The 26,829-nt window shown below is 39.3% G+C and overlaps 1 protein-coding gene across 3 annotated transcripts in view; it reads left to right on the top strand.

The window, feature by feature from the left end:
* LOC124145543 (galactoside 2-alpha-L-fucosyltransferase SEC1-like) overlaps nt 1-25,657 on the top strand; it is a 33,736-nt gene extending 8,079 nt beyond the window's left edge. For all 3 annotated transcript variants that reach the window (XM_048389059.1, XM_048389057.1, XM_048389058.1), the window contains exon 2: nt 22,947-25,657. In XM_048389059.1, coding sequence (XP_048245016.1) covers nt 23,166-24,242 — 1,077 coding nt within the window. In that variant the 5' untranslated portion in view covers nt 22,947-23,165 and the 3' untranslated portion in view covers nt 24,243-25,657. The remainder of the gene's footprint in view (nt 1-22,946) is intronic.
* Nucleotides 25,658-26,829: the final 1,172 nt, after the last annotated feature.

Raw genomic sequence — 26,829 nt, 5'->3', positions numbered from 1 at the left:
GAGTGAGAGAGTGAGTATGGTTTTACGCCGCTTTTAGCAATTTTCCAGCAATCATGGAATCTTGGATTTATTGTCCCATTCCATAAATCCGGCTCGAAGGATGACACAGATAACTACAGAGGCATTGCCATGTGAAATATTATAAGTAAAATATTCATATCAGTTATTGAATGTCGAATAACTTTCGGGTTTCCATCCAACAGATACTGTCAGAATGCCAAGCAGGGTTTAGAGAAGATTACTCAAAGATTGATCACATATTTACTTTTTATTCACTGACACATAAATATATTAGAAAGAAGCGTGGAAAATTTTACTGTATTTTTATTGACTTCAAAAAAACATTTGATAATGTGGATCGAAATAAGGGCTTTACACGTTGCTCGGTAAAGGTGTAAGATAAGTACACCACTAAGGAGTATATATGGAAAAGTAAAAGCAGTTGTAAGATGAACTAAAAATACAATGACTGATGTGTTCAATACAAATGCAGGTATAAGACAAGGATGTATACTATCACCACTCCTCTTTATATTGTACGTTGATGAACTTGTGAATGATATCGTCAACTCTGATTGTAGTGGTATTTTTGTAGACGAAGTTGTACAGGCATTTATTTTACTTCTTGCGGACGATGTTGCAATATTTGCAGATATTGTTCTAAATGTACAGAAAATGATAGATGTTCTATATGAATATTGCTCTAAATGAGGAGTATCTGTAAATACTAACGAAACTTAAGTTGTTGTTTCCAAAAAAGGAGGAAAGATATCTAAACATAAGAAATGGTTCTTCGGTCAAGAAAGACTAGAAGTAGTATCATGCTACAAATATCTTGGTTTAACAATTTCATGTCAATTCTTTTACAAAAGCATGTGAAGTACTTTAAAGGCAAGCAGATAAGCAATGTTTTCAGCTGAGCAGTTTATTAGTAAATTTAGAAATATACCTGATGAATCTCTGTTTAGGATATTTGATGGTAAAATACAGCCAATACTGATGTACGGCTCGGAACTTTGGGGAACCTTACATCGCCTCAGTATTGAAAAAAAACAATTTAGATATTCTAGACGATGCTATTACATGCTTAAGCGCCTAGATGTCTTTTGGGATATAAACTGGGCCTCGGTTGATAGAGAGAGAAAAAACGTTCGCATAGATTTGGATATCCCTGTATTTGGGAAATAAAATTCTTAACAATATTTAAACATCGATATAAAGATATGTATTGTCAAGATGTTCAAAATCACTAGATGACTATTCCACGTTTAAGATGGAAGTAATACCAGAAATGTATTTAACAACTATTCGATATATATATGTTTACGCAGATGTTTAACGAAGTTCAGGTGTGGTATACATACCCTCAACATACAGTTATACAGACATTCCAAGGACAACGACGTTTTAACATCGATGTGTCCTTACTGCTGATATTACCAAGAAGATCAATACCATGTTTTATTAATATATCCAGAATATATATAAATCAAATACCTGCCTAAGTAGTATTAAACGTATCCAACACAAAGAAAATATGAACAGCAAAAATAGCCACATTCTGCTCTTATTTATAAGATATTTGAAAAAAAGATGATACATTGAATATAAAAAAAAATAAAATGTGTACATCTATTCAGCTACAATTGGACATTCCATGTGTGAAATATCATTTTTCTCTCATCTCGAGATATATCAGATTTGTCGTTTGATTTAAACGTATAGGGTGACATTAGCTTATGATTCACAGATCAGCTGACAGGATTTGAAAGATTGCAAAGCTTTTGTCAAATCTTTGTTTGTAGATCTATTGAGGATTGCAAACTAAGTGAGGGTGTGTCTACACTATTCTAGATGCAATTCTATAAAGTAAAGTAGGGCAGAGGTAGACATAACAAAGACTGGTATTGACATGAATGTTGTATTTCTGTTGAAGGGACATAGGCCCGAGGCCCAGTGCATCTCGGGTTGACATCGCATATGAATAGGCTTTATGCCTCTACACCAGATACCTTTTGTTGTTTTTTTCGTTATTAATTTTAACATTACCACGCATTGATGAATTTGTGTGGTTTTTATTACCAAGGCTCGAAATTGAATTGCTGTGAGTTGAGTTGTATCATGTGTTGATGCTTATCACTTTCCAAGCAATCGCCTAAGGCGCCGCGATTTGCTGTGCAGTTTCGTCCAAGTGGTAAACGTTTGAGACCTGCATCACTCCAAGATTTCCTCCCTCTTTAAACTGAAGCGGCATTACGCCCAACCTACTCAAAAGTAATTTCCACTGCAAGATTTTAAAATACTTACTTTTCTTGTATTGTTTTCCACGGGCGAGATTAATGAGGTGCAAAGCCTGTCAGTTTTGCAGTTAGATGACAACACAGTTCACCATTCTGTCATTATATACAAACAGTCATTCGTCATCATTTCATAGTTTGGGGATTTGTGAACAAGGGTATCGGTTTGCCTTCTGATCTGAGCGTATCCGCGGTCTAGTGGTAAAGCGTCCACCCGGAGATTGGAAGGTCGGGGGTGTTTAATCTCACGTCATACCAAAAGATGTTAAAAGATGGTACTTGTTATTACCCTGCCTCGCGCTCGGCATCACTGGCTAAAATAAAGACTGGTCGGCTCGGGGTCGGTAGACTGTGTCTGAGTGGGGTATCCATGTCATGCAGCAGGGTATAGTTTGGTAGCACTATTAAAAAGTCGGCATTAGTCCGGACTAGTACAACCTCACCTCACCTCACCTCACCTCATCTCATCTCACCTCGCCTCTGACAGGTTTTTTTTAGGGGTGAAACGATACACTGGTGCATTGTGAGTTGTCATGCGACTATTCAATACACACTACGTATACATTGCATAATAAATTACTTACTACAAATGTGTCTACAGCTAGCTTTTCTTTGTGTATTGTGATCCTTGTGAGTGAGTGAGTGAGTGAGTATGGTTTTACGCCGCTTTTAGCAATATTCCAGCAATATCACGGCGGGGGACACCAGAAATGGGCTTCACACATTGTAACCATGTCGGGAATCGAACCCGGGTCTTCGGCGTGACGAGCGAACGCTTTAACCACTAGGCTACCCGACCGCCCCTGTGATCCTTGTGTACAGCTTTATGTAAGTGGTGTTGTGCCCTTAGGTTTTACCCAACACAAACTATTTCCCAACGCCAATGCGTGTAAAACTTGAGAATGCATGCAAATAATTTGCATGGTCAGTCCTTAGGATCACTATCCGAAATTACCGCCTGCCCGCGGCTGGTAACGAAACTACACTTTAAGTCGCAAATGCAAGGGGTACTGGACGGTCCCTGTGTGTTAGGTAGGGAGAATTTACGTTTCAAGGCTTTACATTTATAATGAAATACATTCAGTTACCGGTAGACAACTACACAAAAGGTATATAATAAATAGGATACCCCATGTGTCTCGTGAAATATCATGTTTCTCTCATCTCGTGATCTATTCTTTTCCCCCGTCACTCGATGGGCGAAACATGATATTTCACGCGACACATGAAATATCCTTTATTGCTTAGTGTCACGCAAGGAAATTTCCACCCATAATTACACATGAACTATTGAGCAGTGTGGCAAGGACAATAGGACCCGTGCCAATTTCTTTCACGCCGCACTCAGCATTATTTCAGCTATATGACGGCGGCCTGTAAATAATCGAGTCGGGACCAGACAATCCATTGATTGATATCATGAGCATCGATCGATTTTTAGGGAAAGCAAATATACCGCTCATCCCAGGGTCTGCAACAGTTCGCTTGCGCACTCTTCCAAAATGGCGGAGCTACTACCGCTTGGTTGCCTTGCCTTATTGAAGAACGTAATAGAAGAGGTTCGATGACGAACTGATGAAATTGATGACTACTTTGAAGATGTGAAGACTGAGGATGATGGGGTGTTAGCTGCCTTTGCTCATTTCCCCGTTGATCAAGTCAAAAATGTTTTGTTCCGCTGTCAAGGTCAGCCGCCATTTTGGTGTGAGTACGAATCGACCTCATGAGCCAGCGATTGTTTCGCTTGCAAGCGGCTGAAAGTTAGCGCAATGTTGAAAGGCGAATCGCTGTACATTGCTTGCAAGCGAATGGCGCTTTGAAACGCACCCCTGAGATGACTGGTTTGGTAGCTTTGAGAAAAACTGCACTCATGTATGATGAAGTGTATCTGGATCAATCCTGTGTGCGTGCACCAAGATGAGATCGTCTTTAATAAACGGGGGTTCAGAGTGAATGATTATGATGGTTGGTTGGTTTGTTGTTTAACGGCAGTCTATAAATAATCGAGTCTGGACCAGACAATCCAGTGATTAATATCATGAGAATCGATCCACGCAATTGGGATCGATGACATGCATCAACCAAGTCAGCGAGCCTGGCCACCCGATCCCGTTAGTCGCCTCTTACGACAAGCATAGTCGCCTTTTTACGGCAAGCAAGGGTTGCTGAAGACCTGTTCTACCCCGGATATCCACGGGTCTACAATGATTATGAAGGTTGTGCATGGTAAATCAAAGATAGCAGCAGCAATCACTGGTAGATGTGCATCAAACATGGTTCAATGGCCTTATACACATTTAGGAAATAAACGACTCGTGGTCATATATTTCTTATATGAGATGTCAACATAATGTACAGCGATGATGGGAAAATGTACGAACTTAACAACTATTTACCCGGATTTTAATAACGATTTTTCCCTGAATAGAATCCGACCTCGGTAATGTCGGATTAGTCCATTTTATGAACAGGTGGGTTTGGTATTGGTACTTCCCGCACATTTTCACTATCCTCACGTCGATTATCCGTACCTTTTCTCCTAAAACCGATTGTCAGATCTCAACCACTTTCGAATGCAGTCGTTCGGCCACTGCGTTGATCTGCGTTGCCCAGCTACATCAATGGGGAACAACTCACTAGACACTTCCCTGTCTAAAATAACGTCATCCAATATATGACGTCATCAAGTTGCGAGCGCATATTCAAATCTCCAGAAATGACGTCATGATAGAACAATGTTTTATTGTGTAATAAACCACGCTTCGTTCTTTATTGTTCTGTTCGATTTATCGCGTAGCTACATGTATCTTATATTGAATTAAATTAAACTTTTCTTTCACTCCGCATTTAATTAATTTAATCCATAAGCCCGTTTCCATACTTTAGCAAAAGCCTTGGAAATGACCATAAAGTACAGAATAGTTTCCTTTTATGATGTTTAAATGAAATGAAAATAGTTTGAAGAATGAAAAAATGTTTATCCAGCGTCAGAGTAAAAGATATGAAAAACTTGTTGAAGCTGTTAAAAAACGTGTATGAGATTTTTGGCACTTTAATTTTGTCAAATTTCATCAAAACTTTTAATCTCTCTATTTATTTGCACAATACCCTGTCATCTTGATATTATTATTATCTATGAATTTATATTCTAATTTTTTTCTCATGTACCACCGTTGATGGGTCTTTTTGAGAATACACTTAACTGAACTACAGCGACGTGCATGTACTTGTGTGTGGCTGCTTGTACAGTCCGGGGCTTACGTCGGTTTTATGGTACTGGTCCATGCGGCAGTTTCACATGGATACCCCACTCAGTCATATTATACTGACTCCGAACCGACCAGTCCATGTTTTACAACAAGTACCATTTTTAACGTCGTTTGATATGACCACTGGGATCGAACCACTGATCTTTTGCCCTCATTCAAATGAGATACTGTAAAACAGGAAATTAATGCGAGCAGAATATTAATGCGAAAAATGCGATTGACGGAAGGTCGCATTAATTTTTTATGCGCATTAATTTTTCATATAACAAAGTCACCTACACAAAGTGAAGTTGAGTAGTGGTCAGTTCACATCCTGTCAAGCAGCCCAGATTGGCGCCAGCCACGAAAGATCCCACCAGTGTCCTTTACAAGCTTGTCAAGAGCAGACACGAGGCAACACGCATGAATGGGTTTCATGACACCAATCCGCAGGTCAACAGGAGTGTGAGGATTGTCACCTGATAGAAAATGTGATACACTGATCTGTTTTCTACTTCTTTTCATCAAAGGGCCGACGTGTATACTAGTACCAACAGACTGTCAACTAAAACAACACTAACACAATGATAGCTGCAAGGAAACCATTCTCACGCTTGGCCATCAAACATACGGGCAATTAGCTTAAATAATATTAAAATATGGAAGGAATCTCACACTGTAAAAACATGGACAGGGGATTTAATATGCACCGTTATTTTATTTATCTCTGTCTACTCACAGTTCCTGCTCAAAACGTCATTTGAAACAAACGAAGCGTTTTCAGGTAAGGCTTTTATTTACGTAGGTTACATTAATTAAAATAACACAGAACATAAATCCAGCGCATATTTTTTTATGAAAGTGTGCATTCGCATTTTTAAAATGCGCATTTATGTCTTAAATCAAGAGCTCGCATTATTTTCATGTCGCATTAAATTCCTGTTTTACAGTATTTTGATCTAATGGATACACATGTTGGTGCTGATCTGACAATCCAGTCACTGGTCGCGCATCTTCCCGGTCCAGTTTCCACGCTTGCCCAACTAGGCTGGTAGTATGGAGTTATATTTTGGCTGGACTAACGAGTCTATGCATAGTTCAATCACAATCGCGTAATCGAAATCCGGTTTGTAAACTGTCGTGCAGATTTCGGTGGATTGCAGGATTTGCAAAGGATGTGCACCGCAAACTCGGCGAAAGCAGATATTTTCCAAATCAAGGTGCTCACGTAATTTGGTGCACTTTGCGTTGTAAGACCCGTTTTATCTCAATATAGATCTTGATTATTGATCACGTCGTCTTGACTTGGCGCCGCCATTTTGTTTGAAGCAAATGCAAGTGATACAAGAGGTGGAATCTGATTGGCCAATAGGAGAGGCATAGAAGGGACACAACTCGTAATAACCACTGGTAGCGCTACGACCGAGCCCAGAAATTCCAGCCTAGTTCGGCAAGGGTGGAAACTGGACTTTTATGGTCAGTTAACTCCCTTGCCTCGGGAAGATGCTGGTCGCGTAAGGTCAGGTTTCCAATCCGCATACATGTATCAGCATCGGTGTACCTGAATTATAAATTATCGAGAGAGCGAAGCATTCAGGTAAGGACATCTATATTAAAAAAGTGAATTTTTTTCAGTTGTATAAGCATTAAAATATACAAATTTCAGAGTCCAGGTATTTGTGCGGAAACTGAAAGACATAAAACATGGCCACTGAAAGACATGGCCACTCCCGCATTCATCAGTGTGTTTGCTTACACTTATGCAACGTACATTTGGATCTCGAACTTGATGTCTGTGTATAGTCATGCGGTCTTTTGCAGTTTCCCCAATATAATGCTGACAACATGTTTACTGCGACAGTCCGTTGGTTTTTGTTGTAAATTGTTGTAAATTGTTTATCTGCGCAAAATTTAAATTTGCAGTCTTCAATTATTATTGGGCAAGTTTACTATATGTATTTTGTGAGTATTTAGAAGGACAAAGGATTTGATTTTTAGGCTGTTAGGCTTAGAACATGATGTCAATCACTGAGCATTTTATGGTCTTAATTTATGACCCAACAAGTATCCGTTAGAGCAACTGATTTCATTCCTCCTACAATAGCTGCTTTGTACCAACATGCCAAAAGAGGTGCATTTCAAACCGGCCACTATTGGCGCCGAAATACAGAGTGGGGGATGGGCAGGGTCAGAAGCACCTGGCTAGGGGCTAAAACAAGGACTGGTCAGCTTGGATCCGGAGTCAGTATACTGTGTGGTTTTCATGTTAAACTGCGGCATGGTATCTCCGTGGGCCAGCACTATATATAAAATCTGCATTAGTCTGGACTAGTACAAGCAGACACACACAAACACGCACGCGCACACACAAGTGTGAATAGACGTCGCTATGTAAAAGGCAATAATCTTGAACGCGACGTTAAACCCCATGTAACCTCACATTTGCAAATTTGGTAGCGACTGTGATCGCTCTAGAATGTCACTAGCAAACCAAAATTTAGCCATGTGCAGCATATATACTTTCAATACATGCAAATTTTGTTCTGTATATATTCTTTATATATCAATATATATTATTAGTATAGATAATTGGCTTTAAAGAAGAAATTAATAAGATATGCCAAAGAAGAAGGAAATGCACATCTTTTCACTTTTTTTCACACCTAGATTACGTTAATCAAGATATATAGTTTATTATATACTTAACAACAAAAGTTCCAGTGACACCAATATTTTAGTGTATTTTTCAAACAAGTAAAGTTTGGTTTTCAATATTGTAGTACATGTATGGAATCAAGTCACAAAAACGCAACTGCAACAGAAAAATATGCATTCCATGCAAAAGTTGACTTTTATGCAAGCCCCATGCATTTAACTATCCAAGAATGGGTATAAAAACATGTGCGTTAACGTGATTCCATATGCATTGTTTAGCATCGTGCTGACAACAACCACTCAGAAAAACAACAAAATTACGCAATTATTCAACATTACGAAATGCCACGCCTGTCCGAAAATGAGCGTCTGATGTTGCAAGACAATTTAACGTCCACAGAAACACCATTTGGTGTTTATGGCAACGCTGGCAAGAGACGAATGCAGTCAGAGACCATCCTCGGAGTGGCAGGCCACGCGTAACCAATAATCAACAAGACAACTGGATTCGAACAACACAGCTACAAAATCGATTGCAGCAACAGTGACTGCAAGAAGCATCCCTGGCCTTCGACGAATATCTTCACAAACTGTACGTCGCCGCCTCAGATGTGCAGGGATTGTCGCCAAAAGACCCGCAAGACGTCCCATTTTGACAGGAAACCACCGTCAAGCATGTCTACAGTGGTGCAGACAGCGTCCACGCTGGACGGAGATGCAGTGGGGACAAGTTCTATTCGCTGATGAGTCTCGTTTTCACCTCAGCCACAGTGATGGACGGATTCGAGTGTACCGACGTCGAGGTGAACGTTACGTCAATCATTGTGTCATGGAAGAAGATCGGTTCGGGGGCGGCAGCGTTATGATATGGGAACGGATTACAGCAAGACAGAGGACCCGTTTGACAGTGGTAGAGGGAAATCTCAATGGACAGCGCTACCGCGACGAGATCATCAGCCCTGTTGTTCTACCGTTTTTGCGTCGTCATGGCCCAGGCATTACCTTTCAACATGACAACGCCCGGCCTCATATTGCTCGACTTGTTCAGGATTCTCTTCAACAAAACAATATGAATGTCATCCCCTGGCCGGCTCGCTCCCCTGATCTCTCACCAATCGAGCACATGTGGGATGAGATGGATCGGCGCCTTCGACGTCAACCACGTGTTCCACAGACACTCCAGGAACTTCGAAACATGCTCCTGCAGATATGGACAGATATCCCACAGGATATGTTGCTTGCATCGCAACCAGAGGTGGACACACACGCTATTGATCTATTATCTGTTGCAAACCGAAATTGTTTCGGATTTGGTAAAAAACTTAACTTTGCATTAAATCTTATTCAATGTCACAGGAACTTTTGTTGTTCACTATTATATCTATGTTCTTTACATGTGTAGTGTTGCGTAAGTACATTCAAAAATGGTCATTTTTCATAATACATTTAGGTTGTGGGTCATGTTCATACGAGATAAGCTTGGATTTCATTCTTCCATGGTGGTCATATTGAATTTGGCAGCCATTTTTTTTCAATGGCTTAAAACATTTCAAATGTCATAACTACAAATGTGCGAAGTTTCATGCTTTTATCACAAAATGCACAACTTGTCTAGAAAAGGCTGGACTGTGTAGTGAACATGTGAGTGGGCGGATGGGTAGGCATATGGGTGTCTGAGTTCCTAACTGAGTGCTTGGTTGTTAAAGGGATGGTGAGTGAGTGAGTTGAGTTGGGTTTTACGCCGCTTTTAACAGTATTCCAGTTATATCGCGGCGTGTCAGCTTAATGTGTGAGGAAAGCCCGTAGTGATGCAGGTCTCAGACGATTACCACTTCGGTGAAACCCACGAGCACGGGTATGGCGCTGACAAACCTAGAAACATAATCGAACCCACAATCATAGGTTTCTGGCGTGCCCAAGGGACGCAACTTTACACAGCGAACCGCGGCGCCTTAGACGACTGGGTCACCCGTGCCCCCTAAAAGGGATGGTGGATGGCTGAGATATCGTGGCAGGGGTGTGAGGTCTTGGACGTATCACTGCAAACACGAAATCGTCGTTTTTTTCCGTATATGGTCATTGGACGGAAAAACGACGTTATTTGGACGCTTTCAAACCATCGTTTTTCCGTCCAAATAACGTCGTTATTTGACATCGGAATTTACTAGGAGAGAACGATATCATCAAGCCCCTCCCTTTCTTGATTGGCATTGTCAATCAAGCAACAGCGTCTACCGGTATTCCTACTTCTCAGATTTCATTGGTCAGTTCTCGCGTGTTAGATTACAGGCCCGAGTTTGACGCTGTACTCGAAGCGCTTAGCGGAAGTACTGAAATCAATCGTTCTGCGCATGCGGATTGCTTAATGCCTTGTCCAAATTTTCCGTTCTGTGCATGCGCGATTTCGCGTATTGTTTCCACTAAATGTCACCACTATTTGACAGTGATTCATAAACACAGTCTCGTGATGAGTTCGGAATCGTACAATGTCGCTTTAATTTATGGCACGTACTTGATCGGCGCATATTTCCCATTAACAAATACAATGATAACGGTAATAATTTTAGTCAAAATAATTAGGAAAGCGCAAGGCTCAGGAACGTCTGAGTATAGGAAAAGGATTTATACTTTCGAAAGTTATATAATCGTCAAATACGCAAAAGAATATCAACTGGCTTTTAAAACTTATTTTTGTAGAAGGTGATCTTGGTGTTTATTGCCAGATAGTATATGCATATACATTTTCCCGATATTGCTTATTTTAATGTTTATTAATAGTTTTAAGGTTCGTCCGCCTAATTGACGGGATTCCACTTTCTCATTTGTACATGACACTTAAACAGTGCTCTGTTACTGTAAACAGATTAGTTTCAAATTCCAAACTGGTGATATCTATTCAGACTTATGCTTAGTCTCTAAAACGGTATAGTTTTGAAAGAAACAAGTAACTCCATTTAAATTGAAGAGGAGCCCCAGTTATATGGGAGATTCCGAGATGGACCTACTCTATGGATATCTAAGCTGCCACCCAAACCGACCCAAACGGGACCCGAAAGCTTATTGTATGCTATATAGTCCCATGGAAGTGCACTAGAATTATACATTGTATTCCGGACGATTGTGTTCTTTCATCTACTTTTAAATGTTGCCTATACACTAATCTGGACGTACTACTCATTGTTCTATTTATGTCATCCTATTATATATATATATATTTATATCAGATATACATTAACGCATGTTACCATTCTAAAGTCATACTCTCATATAACCTTATATTGTTCATAGTATCAAAGTTTATTCAACAACATCAAGAACAGCAATTTAAACTACTGAAACACCCAAACACAAGGCTGTTATCAAGCGCTGGTGCAGACGTGATGCATCGTAAAAAAACTGTATCGTGATGTCATCAGAAATACAATTTCTTGCAACATTTATACTACGAGATAGTAAGGCTAACGCTTACTCACCGGTGGAACGTAGACAATATCGCTAATACAGATATCACGTATTTGAATGTTAATACTAAAGACAACACTCACTATTTTTGCAGTGACGATATAACACTTATACACGTTTATTGGTGACTTTCATCAGTTTTGCTTTTAATTTTAATAACTTTGTTTTCACATATACAAGTAACAATACACGACTAGCCTGTCATATATACTTATGGGGCAGTTTTCAATCTTGTACTGACTTACTCTGGTGTTCCTGAGGGGAGGTTATTGGCTTGGGTGTTATACCCCGTTTTTCTGGTAATCCTATTATTACTTCATTTTTATCTAATGACACCCTGTTCTCTGGATCACGGCTCCGTGACTATCCATAACAATTAAGATGAACATTCAGATCAAGTACATGAACGAGTTTGTTTTGACGCCACAGTCAATCAAAGACCAATGCTATGCGGTTTGATTACACACTTCTACCAGGTCGAACATCGTGGATCTTTTTCTACCTAAAGAGAATCATAGTTCATATGGTAATCCATCTATATCCTACGAAAACCGTCCCGCTCAAGATGACCTTACTTGTTGTTAAATCCATCATCTATCCCCCCCGTTCTCACACCCACGCCCCCCCCCCCCCCCCCCCCCCCCCCCCCCCCCCGATTCTCTGCATTTCATAGGCACAATGTGGGAATCCCCCGCCGTGATATTGCTGTGATATTGCTAAGGCGGCGTAAAATCCGACTCACATAAACTCTCATAAATCACTGTGTCATTGCTAACCAAGGTTCTGCAGATGGCACCGGAGTATGTCAAGATTCAACTCTCGGTTGGTCTTCTTCCATTATATCTCACTAGGTGGCGCTACTGGCCTCGCTAGGTCGTTCATTCATCCACAGGGGTGTGTACATGAATGGCTGCACTTTCTTAAAGCGGTTGTCAAGTAGGAGTTTATGTCATCGGAAGTTCACCTCAACCGATTCCAGCAGTCCTGCTTTTATCTGATCCATTGACCTAAGTTTGTGGCTCTGTGACAACACGTACAAAAGAAAGTCTTTGTACAGGAAATGCAATGGGCTATTCATGGCATATCACATGCTTTTACGGATTGTGAACCGGCCTCGCGATATCTAATCCGCTGTCCTCGCATAGATATTAACATATCTTCGAGATATGTCTGAATGAATGGCGTGACAACATTCAAGAAGTACGTTAACGGTTATGTGAAATATTAGAATGATTCCACCACAGAAGCCAAAGCTTAAAGTTGTTTGATTCTTCGGTAGCATTTTCAATAAATGTTGTTCACGAAAGGTTCCTGAATACATTAATCGAGATTACGCTATCCGCATGGTTGACCTATTCCTGCATAGATATATCTAGATCGGTGACGCTAAGCCGGTGACCCGTACCCAGATCCGGACATACCAGTGAAACTAGACTAACATATAGTCTCTGAAATGAACATATCGTACAGAAAAATCCAGTTCTTCAGTTATCTTAATAAAAATCTAATAAAAAGGGAGCCCAGTGATTCTCTTCATTTTCAGATACTGCAGTTATCTAGACTTGACAAACATTATAGACTTGCATGGGCTGTAGTTGATATAAATGTATCAGGGTCTGTAAGACAGACTACAGTGAAACAGGCACTCACTCACTCACTCACTCACTCACTCACTCACTCACTCACTCACAATGTATCAATCTATCAATCTATCAATCAAACAATCAATCAAAATGGAAATCGGGTGACGGATGCTTGACTCATTGTAAGTCTTTGTACGCCATTGTATTGTTGCTAGTGGTACCAGTTACCGGTTTGGGCTAGACGAAGCATTGACGAAGCAAAGAGTTTAATCAGACGACTCCTTGAGGGAGACTGGTATCACACCTGTGATCCCTGGCGATAAGAAATATGACATTGCGTACCAGGCAAGCAGTTAGACGTATCAACGTATAATCGTAAATTCTCCTCGGCGTAATATATATCTTGCAGGTGTGCGTAAACAGGATGTGTTTGGTAACTTGAGCAGGAAGTACAAGTGCACGAAGGGATGGTATTTCAGATGACAAATGAAAGAAGACAGAAAGATTGTGACCAAAATTTAGTGACTGGTGGCCGTGTCGCACACACGAATTTTTATTAAATGTATCCTCGAGAGTCAGTAAGAAACTATAAATAACTGCCTTTGTTCTGTAAATCTCATCAAGTTTCAGCTTTCGCCTCTTCCTTTGTGGAATGAGGTTTCACATTTGTAAAACGATCTCTGTTATCTGTCTGTACCATCAACTTAACTGCCCTCACCCCCTGCAGTTTTCCCATCCCATATTGCCAAGCAGGTGACCCACAAGGAGGAAAACGGCACTCCCTCAGTCCAGAATCATGAGTTATACTGTGCCTACTACAATAAGTTGTAAATACGTAGCCTTGCTGTGGCCAAACATTTTGTAACAATTTGGCAAACTTTGATATGTAAACAGCACATATAATTCAGTTTTATTTCATTTTAACATGTCAGTTGAATCCCACTTGACCTTTGAAGATCCGGTTAAGAATAGATTTACAGCAACCCATGCTTGCCGTTATAGGCGAATATGCTTGTCGTAAGAGGCGACTAAAGGGATCGGGTGGTCAGGCTCGCTTGATGCATGTCATTGTATCTCAATTGCGTGGATCGGTGGTCGTGATATCAATCACTGGATTGTCTGGTCCAGACTCGATTATTTATAGACAACCGTCATATAACTGGAATATTGCTACGTGCGGCGTTACACAAAGAACAACAAAAACGGAAAAAACGGATCCTACTTATTTTGTGGATACAATAACAATAAATCAAACCAATAGATCGTTTTAGCTAGCTAAATATAAAAAAATATTCGATAGTCATATTTCCCTCTGTTGGTCCCACGTGAAATGTTCTTCATGAATACTGTAAATCATGAAATTAACGCAATAATAAGTCAGCACATTAATGCGAGTATAGAAGAACCCTGGCCTCAAATGCGTCATGACATTTTTGAGAGTAGCCTTGCAAAAATCACTGTAGTGTCACAATTTAATAATGTAGTATTGGCTGATAGATGTTCGACCGAATAATATCATTTGTTCAATCAACTGTACATGTTCATCTCATTTCCATTAATGTATGTTACATTGATAATATGTTCATGGGTTTCTTCTCTGAACGTATAGTGTTGAGGACTACTTCAGTTGAGGATAAGTAACATAAATAATGATGATATTATTTTGATATTATTGTCATTATTATTCCTTCAGATCATTAAAAAGAGTTATTATGTTTCACATTAAACATAGAGAAAGAGGTATGGATATTGTGGAGATTATTTTTTAGCATCGACATTATTAACATAATTCTTAAAGATATTATGTTTTGTTTATGGTCTCATGCCGCACTCAGCAACTTAAGGATATTACAACATACATTTAGGTTCAGTTGTATTATTAAATTTGTTTTATTTTGCATATGTTACAGAGACCTTATAAGGTAATATAAAAATGTATAGTCGCTATTCTTAAAAGTAAGCATATGTTAGATTTATCAACCGGAAATATTGCACACCAAAGGATAATTATATATCATGACACTATTCTATGTCGAAGTCAACTATATTTGAATAACGATTTTCACATATATAAATACATACAGAGGAAATGCTTAGCATTTATCTTTTAAGGAAGAATGTGGGACTTGCTTAATACATATGTATGTGGACATATATGTATGTACATTTGGATGAATATAGATATACCTCCTTATAGATAGTGATCGTAGATGATTGTAGAACGTGCGCGAAAAAAATGGAATAATTATGTGAGTAATCGGGTAAATACCACGGTTAGCAATATTCAGCCATGTTGCGAAATTGGTTTCCAACATACAAGACGGACCATGAAATTATGACTTGAATTTGGAACTGGCTTTCTGGTGTGATGTAACACCCCATAATATAATGTAGAAAAAGAGCTAAAAGCACGAATAAAGATCACGAGATGAAACTTATGTATACATCTGGGCATATATTTGCGTAGTGTTACTACGTTAATCCATCAGTATATATGTATATTGCGAAAAGGATATTGTAGATCGACGCTTACATGCGCATATAAACTATTCACCAGTGCTGTAATATTTAATTCATTTACCTTTTGATACATATAGATATGAACATGGAGAGTCTGTCTGAAGAAATATAGACATGCATGGGATCTTTTGGATAGTTGTACTTCACGGTTAGACAAACGCTTAGTCTCTGAAAATACATTATTTTGGTTTAAACGAGAAACTATATTTAAATTTAAAGGGAGCCCAAGTGAGATGGAAATTTCAGCCTGAACCCGTTGAACATCTAGGCTTGTTTCATTTGGGGCTATAGCATTGCAGTAAGGCCTGGACGGAAGGGAAAATAATATGGTTCAGGGACTGTGAGACAAACTACATCACGGTCTGTATCGCCGTCGTGATCGTTAGAGATACGAAATTAGAGCCATCTGAGACAGCCACTCGACACCTGTTTGCACCCATCAGATACCAGTCACTACTGTCACTACTCCTCTCTCCAAACGAAAAAAAATCCGAAAAATGTCGGAAGTGTATATTTTTAATCCTTCTAATTTACTATTTAGATACATGATTTAACTTAAAAGTAATTATACAGATATCTGTGATGCTGGTACCGTTTTGTCGCCATTGTGTAGCTATTGTGGAGTTATTATGAATATCAAATACATGTCTTGAAATATAGACTTGTAAAAGAGTTCATCAAAGAACCATATGCAGCCATTTAATTGGCGTGTATGGATATATTATCCATTTACTTATACACACTTATTATGGACATATACAGAATTTCATTGTACCTTATTATTGAAAAAATACCCGTGAAGATCCGGGTTAGAATAGGCCTTCAACAACCCATGCTTGTACTAAGGCGACTAACGTAATCGGGTGGTCAGGCTCGCTGACTTGGTTGATGCATGTCATCGTATCCCAATTGCGTAGATCGGTGCTCTTGATGTCAATAACTGGATTGTCTGGTCCAGACTGGATTATTTACGAACCACCGCCATATAGCTGGTATATTGCTGAGTGCGGCGTTAAACAAAACAAACAAACAAAACCTATTATTAAACACCTTCCAAAAATGATAAATTAAACTCATATTTCTATATTTTCTGTGATATTTATAACATAATTTTATTCATAATTTAATTATTGCGTTGCTTTCTTCCCTGTCATTCAATGTACATGTTCAACCCCCTAAACTTTTAATATTTCATTTTTCACAAATGGCTACGTTAGTGAGTTGCCTAGATCTCTCGTTACCTACTCACACGAACAGATTAAAATAATTTGTTTTACTATCATATTTCCGTTTATCTAATTCATAATACGAAATTGATAATTCATTTATCACAGTATAGATCATATTCGTTTATATCACTATCTGATGCTAAGGTTTTATTGCAGAAATTATACTTAATTCAAAATGTAGAAAGATACTCAATTTGCCATTATTTGACTTTTAAACTGTACAAAGTATAATATAATGATCAGAATGCCTGTAACGGGTAGTATTTAAGAAAGAAATATTTGTCGATAAGTCCCATTGTTTAGATATGCCCTTCAGTAGTATTATTGTATATCTCCAAAGAGAGGTTTACATTGTAGTTATCATTATTCGTGGATAATTCAAAAAGCAACATAGAAAATATATATGCTACCATGACGAAAGAATACAGAGTATACATAACTCGCAATTCTCCAAAAGAGATTTCAAATCACAATAACATATCTGATATAAAGAGAGGTGTTAATGATTTAATCTCTACATTGTGCCCTTGTTCGTGAGCCCTTGTCTATTCAGCAAACAGCCCAAAACCGAAACTCCACAACATATCCGATTACACTGATTCAGGCTGTCCTAGTTCTCCATGCGATACTGACGCCCGTTCGTCTCCCAGACCATAGAGAATAAATTTAAAAGGAATCCAGCTCAAGTCTAGAACGATTTGGCAAGCCTAGATTGCCTCAATTCTATCCATGAAAGTAAGCATTAATAAAAAAATTATTGTTCTTGTCTGCTTCAGACTATATTTTGTAGAGACATATTTTTAACTAGGAAAATTGTACTGACACCGGCGCTGTCCCTATTGAAGCTATTTATAAGAATTTCGAATTGTCGTCCATTGTTCGATGTCAATACATCGATGACAAGTGAGGATATCATAAAGTAATCGTTGATGCCGCGCTACACTATAATAAAAAATATAATCAAGTTGACTGGTGTGTACATTACTACAGTGAACATGTACATGATCATGCCCTAATAATCAAATGCCGTAATGTCAAATACTAATATATTATTGTGTGATGAATTTAACTGGATCAGTGGTAACATGTGATATTAATATTCCATCAATTTCTCTCCTGGTTGGTCCATGTCTACAAAATCAACATAATACAATTAAAATGGAGCCTAGAACAATTCTTAATTTCAGGCTAGGGCTGTGGAAATCTAGACTTTCCCAATCATTATAGACTTGAGTTGGTCTCATTTTTTACATTATTCTCTTGGCTCAACGCCACAGCTCATACCATACACTAACAAGACCAGATTGCCCCCCGCCGGAGCTCCTGGATTTTGGTTATATCATGTAACATGGCCAACTCTGCTTTTAAGTAAACAAGAACCTAATCAGCGAGGGGTCCTTTATCATCCCTGTGACTGCTTATAAAAATATGATATCTCTTCCCAAAGACCTGGTTAATAATATATTTTCTGCTGAATATTCGAAACAGAGTGAGTGAGTTGGTACTACATATGTTTACGGTTCTATTTTAAATGACTGCAGCGCTCCATTATGAAAACAAATTGTTTTAACGCCGCTCTCAGCAGTATTCCAGTGATATATGACGGCGGTCTGTTGTATATGAAATAAATGCAAATTGAATCTTGAATCTTGAAAGTTGTAACATTTCCGCTAATAAGTATCACATGCAGTATACAGTATATCAACTGCAATATACTGTATACATCAGTACACAGTGTGTCGCGAGCTCTGCGCTGGGCTGGAGGACAGATTTCCTACCCCTCTCCCTTCGGCAAACACCTCATGAGGATTGCAACGAGGTCACAGGTCAGGCGTGCACTCGTCAGTTGTCTAATGCGGTCAAGAGTAAGATCTTTCCGGAAGACCACTGCACTAGAGGTATGTGGATTGTTGATGAGGTACTACGTGTTTGGAAATGGGAGTCGAACACTAAGCACTTTTAGAGAAGAGCTCAAAATAAAACGTTATGGACTCGCGGACGGACTTGTGTTTTCATTTCAAGACTTACATGTATCAGGTTGAACTTTTACGACAGATGTAACTTGGTTACCGCTTCCTAACTGTAACATTAACTAAACTTTTACGCCTTTTATACACATTTGTGATTGGGCGACAATGCGACAACGAGACATATTTTGACCTTGAAAATGTCGCGTTACGGCATCGTCGCCTTTTTGTAAAATAAAGAAAAGGATTATTCAAAGAGCGACGATGCAAACACGCGACAATGCGACAAATGGCCAATTGTCGCGCTTTTGTTAATTTTGACACGTTTTGCTTGTTTTTGTAAGGGCGTCAATGCGACAATGCGACAACGCGACAATGTCCCTTCCATAGTGATCCGTGCAAATAAAACTGAGTTATGAAATAGAAGTCTGACATGCCAATTAAAAGATAAAGTGTTGCAGCTTCTGATTTCATAGATCTTCAAGAAGGATTATCAATAATGGGATGGGTGATGAGTTCAACTGCATGTCGAGTCTATACGTTGTGATTAACAATAATGCTCCGAGTCAATACATTTTGTCAAAATGTATGACATGTATTACGTGAATGAACATATTGTTTATACTCGTCCATGTTTTTGACGGACAATATAATTTACATGCTCGGTAAAAGTGAGGACGGGCATCATTGTTTTGATTTGGTGAGTTATTGTGTTTTTAGATGCGTTTTATTAGTTCCGTTTTGATTAAGAATACGCCTAAGGCCTTGAAGTTTTCTAGTTTATTTTGTGGGTTTAGTATTGCTTCTAGAGTTAGAGCCTTGTTTAGATTGAGGGTGGTTTGTAATGCGGTTCGATGTGTTAGGTAGTGTGTGCAGTGGATGAGTGCGTGTTCTGGGGTTTCTGGTTGTTTGCAGTGTGGGCAGTTACCTGTAGTGTGTTTTTAAAAAAAATTTAGGTGGTTATTTAGGTTGGTGTGTCCTGTTTGGAGTTTAGTGTTTACTCTGTCGATTTTTTTGGATGGATGGTGAATTTTTGGTTTGGTTAGTGGTTTGCTGAGCACTTTTTTGATTTGGCTATTTGAGTTTAGATATAGGTAATGCCATTTTTGGTGATTTTTTGCTTGTTTACACTTTTAATTTCTGATTTTGAGATGGGTAAGTTTAAGCTTATTTCTGGGATTTTGAGGGATAGTTTAGCTGCTTTATCGGCGTTTTCATTACCGTATATTCCTACGTGGGCGGGTATCCACAAGAAGGTTATTTGTTTGTCTGCCTTAGTTAGGTCGTTGGAGCTTTTAAGTATTTGATTTATTAATTTAGGTCGGTTTTTGGTATTTTTGTTTTGGAGGGCTTGCAGTCCACTTAGGGAGTCGGTAAGTATTAGGATTTTTTGTGGTTTTTGGATTCTTGATTATGGAGGGCTGAGGCCATGCCCATTAGTTCTGCCGTGAATATTGATTGGTTGTTTGGGAGTCGGAAGGATTGTGTGGTTTTAGTTGGTTGTGTGGTATGGACTCCGAAACCTGTGTGTTTGGAGGTGGGATCTGAGGATCCGTCCGTGTAAATGTGATACCAATTTGGCCAATTTTCGTGTATGTATGCTAGTGTGGTAGTTTTAGCTATGTTTGGGTCGGTTTGTTTATTTATTTGGCTAGCTAGTGTTGTGTCTATTTTGGGTATTTTAAGTTTAGGGATGAAGATATTTGATTGTTTGCAGTTTTGTTTAAGATTTTTGATTTGGTGTTCATTTAGGTAGTTTGTTATTCTTTGGGATATTGGGGTAAGTAAGGGGTGTTTACGAGCTAGAGCTTGGTTTTTGGGGCTGATGTTTTGGTTTATTAAGTTTTGGATGAGAGGGTTTGATTGGGACGCGGCCCAGAAATTTAAGCTTAGCTGTTCCCTGCGTAGACTTAGTGGCATTTCTCCTGTTAAGGCCTGAAGTGAGGTGTAGGAGGTGCCATGTTGGGTGCGTGTAATTAGTTTGAGAGCCTGATATTGTATTGAGTCAAGTTTTTTAGATAGAGAGTTGTTTAGGGTGTTGTATATGGCGCAGCCGTAGTCTAGTTTTGATCTAATTAGTGATATGTAGAGAGAGAGGAGGGTATCTTTGGATGCTCCCCAGTTAGAGCCAGTTAGGCATCTTAGGGTGTTTAGGTCTTTACTGCATTTAGTTGTTAGGTTTTGAATGTGAGCATCCCAGGTGAGATGTTCATCGAAAATAAGTCCTAAGAATTTGGTTTGTTTTTGAAATTTGATTGTTTGATTGTTTAGCTGGAGGATTGGGGAGGCGGGTTTCATGTTTTTATGTTTGAATACTATTCCTGTTGTTTTTTCTGAGTTAAGGGAGAAGCCCCATTGGTCAGCCCATTGTTGTATTTTATTAAGAGATTTTTGGAGTAAATTTTGGACCATGTTCATGCTTTTAGTGCGGATCCAGATGGCTCCATCATCCGCGAATTTTGATGTGTTTACTTTAGGGGATAGGCCCTCGAATAGATCGTTTATCATTATATTGAAGAGGGTGGGGCTGAGGATACTGCCCTGTGGAGTACCATTTTCTAGGGTACATTGGTCCGATAGAGTTTGGTCTATACCCACGGTTATTTTACGATTTTTTAGGAAGTCCTGGATGTAGTTTATTATCTGACCTTTGAGTCCTATTTTTTTAAGTTTTTGTATTAGCCCATCGTGCCATACCATGTCGAAAGCTTTAGAGAAGTCTAAGAAGATGCCTGTGGTATATTGTTTATTTAGCTGTCCTGTCTTAATATCTTGTTCTAGTCGGGCGAGGTTATCTAGGGTTGAGCGGCCAGGAGTGAAACCGCTTTGATCTGGGTTTATGATGTTATTTTGGGTTAAGTAATGTTGTAATCTATTTTTAGCCATTGATTCCATTACTTTACATAAGTTTGAAGTTAGGGATATTGGTCTATATGAGTTAGCTTGATTAGCTGGTTTATTAGGTTTAGGGATTGGTATGACTAGGGCCTGTTTCCAGGGAGTAGGAACCTGTCCGTTTAGGTAGATGAGATTGTATAGTTTGAGTAGTGCCTGGAGTAGTTTTAGGGGGAGTTTTTTAATTATTTGGTAAGAAGTTAGGTCTAATCCTGGGGCTGTGCCCTTTTTCCTGTTTTGGATTACGTAGAGGAGCTCCTCCATTGTGTAGGGTTGATTTATTTCTAGATTGTTATTGTTTGGTTCTTTTGTGGGTTTGTTTTCTGTTTTAAGTTTATCTTGGAATTTTTTACTGAAGTTGGTGTTACTGCTAACGGCCGAAAAGTGGTTGGCGAGATTATTTGCTTTTTGGGCGGGGTTGGTTGAGTTGTCAATGTTAGGGGGTTTTTTATGTCGTTTTAAGCCTCTGATGGCGTGGATTTTGCGCCAGACCGTTCTGGCATCTGTACGGTTATTTATACCTTCGCAGAATTTTTTCCAGTCTCTACTTTTGGCTATTTGGACTAGTTTTTGAACCTGGTGGTTTAGTTCGTGGGCTATGTTTAAATATTTGTAGTCGCGTTTTGCTTTATTGAAGGCTGATTTACGTTTTCGTCTAGTCTGTTCTATTTCCTCATTCCACCATGGTACCGTCGGTTTGCCTGTCTGAATGAGGGACATAGTACAGAATATATATAGTAGGTGGAGGATTAACAGTAACAACAATTGCATACATGAGTGGGATAACATTGGTAGGTGTTGACAACAAAGGGATGATGCTGTCACAACACGATGGACAGAAAACACATAGGTGGAAGCCAATAGGGACATGAAGCCAATAAACAGGATAAGTGATAACGGTATGAGGATCTATACCGAAACGTCGCTTTTCACAGTATTAAAGAAGTTGTTATCCATAAATTGTGTCTATCTTGCCATCCGTCAACTTCTAAGTAATGCCTATCAAACAATTTAAACAGAATGTTGTCAGAAAAATCGATGAACTGAAATCAGTCAAATATTTGTCTTTTACTTGTTTATTTACTTTCAGATAAAGAACATGGAACATGCATGTTGACCTAAAACATCAGGCACAGTTTCAAGTATCACTGTTGTAGCAGGGGACATATATACCTCATGTGTACCACCGCCAGTTATAGCAGGAAACTAATGTTCAACCTGGTCCAGGTGGTATGGTCCAGTACCCTCATCGTCTATACTAATATATCAGGGCGCCACCTCATCTAAAGTTTACAAAACATCCTCAATAATGTCAGCCGTACGACGAATGCAACATCTCTTCCTGACTTTCAGCCTGGTGGTATTGGCACTAGTTACAATATTCATTGTGCAGAGCACGTTACAAAACGTACAATTGACAAGAAGCGTTGACACTGATGATGCGACTGAAATAGACAATATAACCAGAAAAGTCCAGTTGAAACATCATCTTAACACAAGCCACTTCACCACCTGTTCTCATAACATCGTTATCTCTGATGAGGCTATCAAAGAAGTATTTTCAAGATGGCGGACGACCGAGCCCCGTGACAACATATTAAAAGTGGTGTCTGCAGGTCGTATGGGAAACGGAATGTTTGAGTACGCTTCGTTGCTGGGAATCGCATTCAGAACAGGAAAGCATCCTCTATTTACCATATCCTCCAAGAGCCCTCTCACTAGACTTTTTAATATATCCTTCATTGGTGATGTCAAAAACACAACGTGGGCTTATAGACGTGAACGCCTACTTTCAACGTATGACTGTAAGCTTAATCAACTACCGTATGGGAATGTAAAAATAGGTATGTTTCTGCAGTCCTGGAAGTATTTCTATTACATGAAGTCGCAAATTATAAAAACGTTTACCTTCACTCAGAAATATTCCAATCTCAGTGCTCAGTGTTTTGCGAAATATACGGGTCAGCATAAAAACAGACCTGTGATAGGGTTACACGTGCGTCGGACGGACATGATTAAGTTCAAGTTTAAAGGTTTTGAAGTAGCACCGTTGTCGTACATACGAAAAGCCATCAACTATATGAAGGCGAAGTTTCCTAATCCTATTTTTCTTATTGCAACGGATGACAAAGAGTGGTGCAGAGCAAATCTAACTTCCTCTGATATTATCCTGATGGAAAACACCGATCCTTATTTGGACTTTGCAACGTTGACCTTGTGTGACCACATGATAATGACAGTAGGGACTTTCGGATGGTGGGCCGCCTTTTTAACGAATGGGCACACTGTGTATTTTAAAGACTATCCCAGAAAGGGCTCACGTTTGGCTGCTGCATTCACGAAGGAAGATTTTTTCATGCCAGACTGGGTTCCACTTGGGGCCTAAACTAATTGTCGTATTGCTGACCCATGGTGTTCGACATTGTGAGGCCAATTCAACTCCTCGAGGTATTTCATGGAAAAAAGACCCCATTAGTCAACAATGCTAATCGTAAACTAACTCTAAATGGATCGGTTGGTCACTCGACGACATGGGACAATGATCATTTATTTATATCAATCACTAGTTTTCAATTATTCCCCTGGCATATAATGCTGGAAAGTCGACGCGGCGTCCATTTCGTTTCCGAAGCGTACATATATCCCAAAAAACGTTTAATATGTTTAAACAACTTGACAGATATATCAAACAGATCCTTTAGTGGTGCCTTTTGCTATTTACGGATTCGGGACATTTTTATTTTTAATGATTTCCATTGCAACACGTTTGACTTTGACGCTGTTCATAGTGGTGTGTACCTGCCATAGAAGTACAAAGTTCCGAATCCCAATTCCATGGTATTGTCTTGATGGATCATTAACTTATCTTGTTCACTGACAGACAGATTAGATAGAAATTATCTCATCATGTTGGACTGAGAGTAAGTCAGATGATTTGTTCTTTCGAATTTGTGGGGGCCGGGGGATTGGTCATCTTTTGATGACTCGTGTTTACCATTATTAGCTGAGGGAGGGTGGCAGATATTGCTGGGTTATTGCGTAGTGCGACGTTAAACAAGGACAAACATCAATTTCATATGAGTAGTGTGTGAAACATGTGGAGCTCAGCAAAATAGTGAGTGAGTGAGTGAGTTAGGTTTTACGCCGCTTTTAGCAATATTCCAGCAATATCACGGCGGGGGACACCAGAAATGGGCTTCACACATTGAACCCATGTCGGGAATCGAACCCGGGTCTTCAGCGTGACGAGCGAACGCTTTAACCACTAGGCTACCCGACCGCCCCCTCAGCAAAATAGATTGCATTAATTTTCTAAACTATACAAATAGTTCGACGTTCTCTAGGCTGCTCGACATACCATATTAAGCTCGATATACCATATGCGGCTCGACACGTTATAACTAGGTCGACACATTACAGGGGATTTGACGCAAGACGCAAGAGATTTGTCGACATACCACAGCTATAGGTAACTGCACACTCTTTGAAGCACGACGTACTATAGGTATTCGTATGCCGCTTTTTCCATCATGCTCAAAGCGTATTATTATATGTACCCCTGCCAATGGATCAGGGTGCACTCGAATTTCTTTCTCAGCTCCCTGGGGAGTACACAACCCATTTGCCTGTGAGGCGCTAGAAGGTTAACAGCCTCATTGCCACATATCTCACCCTGCCGGGTACCCATTCAAAGCTGGGTGATATAGCATGATAAATCACGCACTCTGGTATATACAATATATTCAAGTACATATATTTCTTGCTACTTCTTTGAATTTTTAATAAATTTACCAAAGGCCATCCTTACTTTTATATGTTTCTCATCTCCAAAATCAACCAGCAAAATAGCGGCGGTCATGCAAAATAAATAAAAAAAATTAAATGGTTTTCATTGAACCCATGTAAGGTTTTATGAGATTTTAAGGTTAAGAACACTGTAAAGTGAAATACAAATGTATGTCACCATTCGGTGTGGGTTAGAAACCTGCATGGGACCCTACCCCAAAAGTATAAGAACTGCTACTATACCTTAAAGAAATTGTAATCCCAATTTAAGCATTTTAATTTGTTATATTGTGAAATATTCTTCACACTTTACAATGTCCGTGTATGTACGTCACACACAAAAAACCAAGGGACACGGGGGCCGGGAAACTCTTCTTTGAACACAGTTTAATATTATTTGGGCTTTATATAATCAATATTGATTTTAATAAAAACGACAAAATCCTTTCCCCATTCATAAGGAGTAGCTGCTTAAAGAAGAGTTCATTGCACGATTCTGACTATATCAAGAGCACGTGGCTATGAATCATTAAATAGTGTCTACAATAACACATTTTGAAGCTTCACTGAGGCGTTGACAGATGTAACCTTGAACATACAACTCGAGTCGAATGGCGCTCTTTGAAGCCTTCGTATGACATGCACGCTTGCATAGTTGAACCTCAAAACATGTTAAGTGTAAATAACAAAGGCTGGAGCTTCAGAAAAAAAACAGGCTGAAAAATATTGCTCGACATAAAAGGAAAGTTGACTACTGGAAAGTTAACCTCATCCCTCTGGTCATAAAGTCTTTTGGAGAGTGTTTTGTCACTCTGATTCTTTATACATAGATCCAACTATGAATCACGTTACTGTCTCACTGGTTTCCTTTATTTCTATTTCATATGGGTAAATCAGTGGAAGGGAATTGGCTATTTGATGGTTATAGAACGATATCAGTTGACCCCTGACGCCTTTCTTTCCATGGCCCTGCATGCCTGTATTGAAATCAGCAATCGTGGGAAACTATACTCAATATCGCAGAAGAAAGATAAAGCTGACCTGGTTTGTTATGAGTCTGCAATGCTCGAAGTAATTTGTTATAAATTGCCACAGCGGGGGGGGGGGGGGATCTGACAACCTTAACAAAGAAAATCCTTGTTCTCTTGCATGTCACTTGTGCACAGTGTATCTCGTTTGCAGGTTCA

This window comes from Haliotis rufescens, unplaced genomic scaffold (assembly GCF_023055435.1).
Source record: "Haliotis rufescens isolate VD_foot unplaced genomic scaffold, xgHalRufe1.0.p SCAF_8, whole genome shotgun sequence".
Lineage (NCBI taxonomy): Eukaryota > Metazoa > Mollusca > Gastropoda > Lepetellida > Haliotidae > Haliotis > Haliotis rufescens.
This window is presented reverse-complemented; position numbering and strand designations above follow the sequence as displayed.